The sequence below is a fragment of the Anser cygnoides genome, chromosome 12, assembly GCF_040182565.1.
Source record: "Anser cygnoides isolate HZ-2024a breed goose chromosome 12, Taihu_goose_T2T_genome, whole genome shotgun sequence".
Lineage (NCBI taxonomy): Eukaryota > Metazoa > Chordata > Aves > Anseriformes > Anatidae > Anser > Anser cygnoides.
In genome coordinates, this window is record NC_089884.1 from 15,611,343 (window position 1) to 15,617,272 (window position 5,930).

At 65.9% G+C, this 5,930-nt stretch overlaps 1 protein-coding gene across 1 annotated transcript; it reads right to left on the bottom strand.

Annotated features, from left to right (window-relative positions):
- Positions 1-841: 841 nt before the first annotated feature.
- Positions 842-4,908, bottom strand: IRX5 (iroquois homeobox 5). Its single transcript, XM_067004420.1, has 3 exons — positions 4,284-4,908; positions 2,763-3,174; positions 842-2,630 (listed from the first exon to the last, which is right to left on the bottom strand). Exons 1-3 carry the CDS (start codon positions 4,530-4,532, stop codon positions 1,885-1,887), a joined length of 1,407 nt encoding a protein of 468 aa, XP_066860521.1. The 5' UTR covers positions 4,533-4,908; the 3' UTR covers positions 842-1,884.
- Positions 4,909-5,930: the final 1,022 nt, after the last annotated feature.

The window sequence follows — 5,930 nt, forward strand, 5'->3', positions numbered from 1 at the left end:
TTGTTTGTTTTCAAAAATCATTTATAATTTATAAAGTGACAAAATAACATACTGTTAGCCCAGGAATATTTGAGTCTTTACACATTTGGGTTGAAACAATTTTGGTTTTAAACGAGATCGGCTACAAAGAGCGTATAACCAAGAGAACACGGAGCGCATCTTGAAAATACAAAATACAAACTACGAGTTGAAATCCCGTAAAATGAAAATACGCATGAATAAACCTGTTATAGTTAATAAACGGCTCTGACAATGTTGAAAAGATTACGAAATAATTATCCGGCTTGTTAAAAAGAAAAAAAGAAAAAAGAAAAGAAAACGAAAAACCAAAAAAACGAAAAAAGTGAACGGAGAGGGGTGCCCGAGCACTGGCTCCAGCGGCGCCGCCGCTCTTCCCAGCGCACTCACAGCGGCGCTGCCCTCGCCTGCAGCCGGCACCCCCAAACTCCCATTTATTTGGGGACGGGGGGGACAAACCCGGGGCCGGTCCCTCCCGGGGCAGGGAGCACTTTGGGGAAGCGGCGGACGCTCGGCGAGCTGCCCGGCCTCCGGCTCCAGCGGCGGGGCAAGGCTCGGCGGGGGTTTGGGGGCGCTTTGGGGGGTTCGGGGGCCTGGCGGCGCCCCCCACCCCATTCCCACCGCCCAGCCTGCCCGGAGCGCAGCGCGGCGGCCCCGCGGGGCTCCCGCAGCGGCGGGTGGGCAGCGGGAGCGAAAGCCGGGCCGAGTGTGACACCTACCTGCCAGCGCCGGCAAGCACCGCGCCCGCGGCCGGCTGCGCACCCGCGGCCAGCCCCGAGCCGAGCCGGGCCGGGCCCCCCCAGAACCCCTTGTGCCCCCGTTCCCCCCCCACACAGCCCCTTCCCCGGGCACCGCCGCCGTGCCAGCGAGGGCTTAAATCTGGCAGAAAATCGAACTCATTAGCAAAGTTCACCAGCTGATTGCTTTGCAGAAAACGCGACACTGATTGCGAGTAATTAGGTTAAAAGCCGGGCCCGCGCTCCGAACAAGTGCCTTCGCCTCTGGCCCGCTCCGGGGCCCCGGTACCGGCGCTGCCCCGGCCCCGGTGCGACGAGCGCGGCCCCCGGGGCTCCCCCGGCGCTCCCCCCGGCCCCGGCCCCGGCCCCGCGGCAGGTGCGGAGCGGCCCCGGCGCGTCCACAAGTATCCGCCCGTGGCAAAAAAAGAGGGGTTTTGCTTCTGTTAAAAATCTCTTTTAATTAAATATTTGCGCTTTACAAAGGCGACTGCAGGTTGGGGTTTGTTGGTTTTTGTATCTAAGAAGTATAACCTAGGTCCTTTTTTTTTTTTTGCGTTATAGTTTAGCTCACACCCAAGAAAAAAAAACAATAGGCATAAAAAAATTAAATTAAACTTGTATATATATTTTTTTAAAACTATGAAACAATTCGGAAAAAGACACAGAAATGTATATATTTATATTACGAAAACAACATTAATGCCTGTACAGGTGTCTTGATTTCATAATTTACTTCAAAGATACTGTATTATCAATTTAAATACAAAAAAGCTACATTAAATATACAGAATAAGATTTCATACAAATTTTTCTTCTTTGTGTGTGTGAGAGAGAGCATATCACTCGTTGGCTTTTCGCTTGGTTAAGACATTTCGGGGCGGTTTCCCCCCAGCCCTTTCCAATAGACTCTATAAACTTCTGGGGGGGGGGCACAGGGGGAGGGGGAGCTGCTCTTTTTCTGCTCGCTTTGTTTTGCCTTTCTTTTGATAGTGGAAAAATAACTGCCGAAGCAATTTAGCATTTCTTTCAATAAATTAAAAAAAAAATGAAATAATAATAATAACAGAAGAACCAAACCACAATCCCGGGCCGGGGGGCGGAGGGGGGGGGTGAGGAGGAGAAGCCGGTATTAAATGTTGGACATACCTTTCTTCAGTTCGTAAGGTGAGTCTTTGCAAAGGTCTACCTGGGCCTGGCTCCTGCCCAGTTTGCTTTCCTTCGCCAGGCTCTCGGCTCTGTTGAGGACAGTCTGGTTTAATCCATTGAAGGGGGCGCCGGGCGCGGCGGCCCCGCCGGCGGGGTGCCCGTGCAGGGCCCCGAAGGAGCCGTAGTTCGTGTAGCCGGGGTAGAAGGGCGCCGTGTAGTAGAGGGGCCGCGGCAGCACGGCCCCGTTGGGGAACGGGCACTGCGCCCCGGGCGAGCGCGGCCGCGGCGGCGAGGGGCGCGGGGGACCCCCGGCAGCGCCACCGCCGAGGACGGGGGGCCCGGGGGGCGCCGCCTCGCCGCCGGCCTCCTTCGCCTTGTCCGCCGAGGTGGCGATCTCGGCCAGCGACCAGAGCTTGGGCTTGGCGAGGGCCGCCTGCTGCGGCGAGTGGATGACCGAGGGGGCGGCGGGCAGCAGCGGGTGCAGCTCGGCGGCGGCGGGCGGCGGCGGCCCGGTGGTGGCGGCGGAGGGTGGCCGGTACGGAGGGGGCTCCTCGCCGCGCCCCCCCGCCGGGGAAACGCCGGGCGCCTTGGGCAAGGCCGGCAGCCCGTCGAGCCGCTCCTCCGCCGGCTCCTTGCAATCCGAGTCGCTCAGGCCGCCCTCGGCCTCCCGGGGGCTGGGGGGCTCCTGCAGGCGCTCGCAGCCCGGCGCTGCCTTGGGCTCCGCCGCTCCTGGAGGGGAGGGATAGGGGGGACAGGGCAGGGGGGGTCGGGGGCTGCTCGGCGGCTCGCCCCGCGCCCCCCAGCCCGGCCCACGGCGCCCCCCGGCTCCCCCCGGCAGCCCCGAGTGCTCCGCTGCCCTACCTGCGTCCGGCGAGCCGGGGTCCCCCTTCGGGGCGTCCTCGGGCTTGTGCGGCTCGTCCTCGTCGTTCTTCTCCAGGTCGATGTTCTCCTCCTCCTCCTCGTCCTCGCTGCGGTTCCGCGGGGTCCAGGTCATCTTGTTCTCCTTCTTGAGCCTCCGCCGCGCGTTGGCGAACCAGGTGGAGACCTGGGTGAGGGTCATCTTGGTGATGATGGCCAGCATGATCTTCTCGCCCTTGGTGGGGTAGGGGTTCTTGCGGTGCTCGTTGAGCCAGGCCTTGAGGGTGGCCGTGGCGTCCCGCGTGGCGTTCTTGCGGTACGCGGGGTCCCCGTAGGGGTAGGAGCCGAGCGGCGCCGCGTACGGGTGGTAGCCCAGGGAGCCGGCCATGCCCGGCGGGTGCTCGTAGGGCGAGCCCTGCGGAGAGAGGGGACAGCGGCCCGGCGGGGCGAGGCGACGTGAGGCGGCCGCGGGGCGACAATGACACGGCAAGGGCAGCGCCGGGCCCGGCCCGCGGCCCCCGCCTCGCCCCCAGCGCCGGGCCCGGCGCGCCCGCAGCCCCCGGGGGAACGGCGGGGGTCGGGGGGGGGGGGGGGGGGCGGCCCCGGGAGGCCCCGGCCTCGGGAGGCCGCCTGCGGGAACGCAGAGCCTCTCCCCCGAGCCGGGCGCCGAAAAGCCGGTGGGCAGCGCGGCCAGGGGACCCTTCCCTTCTTTCCCTTCCCTTCCTTTCCTTTCCTTCTTTCCCTTCCCTTCCTTCCCACCTTCTTTTCCCTTCCTCCCCTTCTTTCCCTTCCCTTCCTTTCTCTTCTTTCCCTTCCCTTCGTCCTCCCCCGGGCTGCCACCGCAGTGGGCAACCTGCCGGGCCCCGGCGGCCGTGCCGGGCCGCGTAGGGCGGCTGCTCCTCCGGGGGCTAGAGGGGGGAAATAAAGGGAAAATGGCAGAAAGGCAGAGAAAAGAGAGAAAGTAAAAAAAAAAAGAGGAGAAAAAAGGGAAAAGGGAAATAACTCCGTGCAACTCCGCCTAGACGCTAACCAGAGGGGAGAAGCGCAGCGAAAGTCCCCGCTCCTGCTGCTTCGGCGGGACCGCGGGGCTCGGGCTGGGGCTGCCCCGCGCCGGTCCCGCGGAGCCCCCCCGGCAGCGCCGAGCCCGGCCGCCCCCTGCCCTGCCCCGCCGGGCGGCCGGGGATTAGAGCCCGGCCGTAACGAAGCAGCCCAATTAGCGCTGCGAGGGGAAAGTTGCCTGGCTTTACCGCCCGCATTTCTCCCACCGCCGGCCGCTGATGCGTTCGTTCCCTTTCAAACCACAACAAGAAAAACGTTGCGGAATAAAACTGCTCCTTTCTTTAAAAAAAAAATAGATAGATATTTTGTGTTTAAAGGAATGAAACCCGTCCCCGCCCGGCCGCTGCCCGCCCCAGCCCCGTCTCGCCCCGGCCGCGGCGGCTCCGAAAAAAACTAAAAGGGGACCAAAAAAGGGGGCGCGGGGGACCAAAAAAGGGGGCGCCGGGGGCCCGGGGCTGCTCTTACCACGTAGGAGGTGAAGGCGGCGGCGGCGGCGGCGGCCGGGTCGGTGCCGTACTGGAGGTGGGAGTTGTAGCCCGGGGAAGGGGCGGTGAAGGCGGTAGATCCGGCATAAGGGGAAAAAGCGGAGCCCGACGACGATCTGCCGAGTTCATCGGTCCTGGGGCCGGAGATCACGCTGGTGCTGTACGCCGGGCAGGAGTAGAGAGCCAAGGACGCCGACGGCTGGTACAAGTAACCCTGAGGATACGACATGGCCAGGCGCACACATATACCCGGGGGGGAGCCCGGGGCACCGGGGGGCGGCTGCCGGGCTGGGGCCGCTGCGGCCGGGGCTTCGCGGGCGCCTCTCGGCCCTCGCCCGGCGGGCAGCGGCGGCACCTTGCTCCGCGCCGCTCCCGCAGCCTGGCACCGCGTCCTCCTCCTCCGCCCCCTCCTCTGCCTCGTTTTCCCCCTCTCCTCCTCGCTCTCTCTCCCCCTCGCACCGAGAGGGGGGCGGCTTTTTTTTTGTCTTTTTGTGGGGTTTTTTTTGGTCTTTTCTTCCTTCCTTCCTTCCCCCCCTTTTTCCTCCTCGCTCTCGCTTTCCGAAGGGTCCTGCCAAGATGCTAAGTTGGAAATCGCAGCTCCTGACGCCTTCTAGCGCGGCCCGCCGAGGCTCCTCCTTCGCGGGGTGTTGTCAGCGCCAGGACTGGCAGGACCCCGCCGGGCTGCCGCGGCCGGGCCCAGCCCGCGGGGGGGCTCCGCGCTCCCCCCGGCCCCCCCCGGCCCTCCCCGCCGAGCCGAGGCTCAAGTGCGCCGGCTCCTGGCCCGCAGGCACCGCCGAGCCGCTCCGGCCCCGGCTCCAACTTCCCGCGTGTGCCGAGTGCCGCGCCGGCACGCAAGCCAGTCGCTATATGAAATAATAAAAAATAGAGAGATTTAATACGATTTATTAGCCGCCCGGCTCCCCCCCCCCATCCCCACCCCTCCGCTCGCTGCCCCCTGCCCCTCCCTCCAGCGAGCGGCGGGCGGTGTGTTTGGGGGGGGGCGGTGCTTTTTGGGGGCACACAGCACACCCGCGGGGGCGTGCAGCCGGGGAGCGCCGTCGGGGGGCGGCAGGGGGGCTGCGGAACCCCCTCGGGGGCGCAACCGGCGCTGTTTGAAACACGTCGTGGCCGGGGGGACCCGGCAGCGGCCCCGCTGCCCCCGGGACCAGCCCCAAACGCGCCGCGGGCGGCGCCCCCCCGGCAGCGGGGGCTCGGGGGGCGAACCCGGCGGGCAGGAGGCGCCCGGGCGGGGCTGGCGCGTCCCGAACTACATTTCCCATCGGCCCCTGCCGCCGCCGGCCCCGCCCTCGCCCCTCCCGGCGCCGGGTTGGCCGCTCTCCCGCAGCCGGCGGGCCGTCCTTCCCTCCCATTGGCCGGCCGCGCTGTCCCTCCGCGCGGGGAGGGCAGGGCGGGGGAGCGGCCGGAGTGCGGAAGCGGCGCTGCCAGGAGGCGCTGCGCCCCGGGGCGGCCGCCTCACGGCCCGGCCTCCGGGGGAGCGGCTCCGGGCGCGGCTGCCCCGGCGCTGCGGGGCGCCCTCTGCCGGCCGGGCCGGGCCGGGGGGCGGCGCGGGGCCGCGGGCACGGCCGCGGCGTCCCGGGGGCTGCCTCCAGCGCCGCTGCCGGGCGGT

Excerpts from the sequence above, each read along its gene's own strand:
- IRX5 (XM_067004420.1), bottom strand. The coding sequence starts at position 4,532 with ATGTCGTATCCTCAGGGTTACTTGTACCAGCCGTCGGCGTCCTTGGCT. Across the intron at positions 3,175-4,283 it reads CCGCCTTCACCTCCTACGTG|GGCTCGCCCTACGAGCACCC; the intron begins GTAAGAGCAGCC and ends CTCTCTCCGCAG. Across the intron at positions 2,631-2,762 it reads CCCCGGCTCGCCGGACGCAG|GAGCGGCGGAGCCCAAGGCA; the intron begins GTAGGGCAGCGG and ends CCTCCCCTCCAG.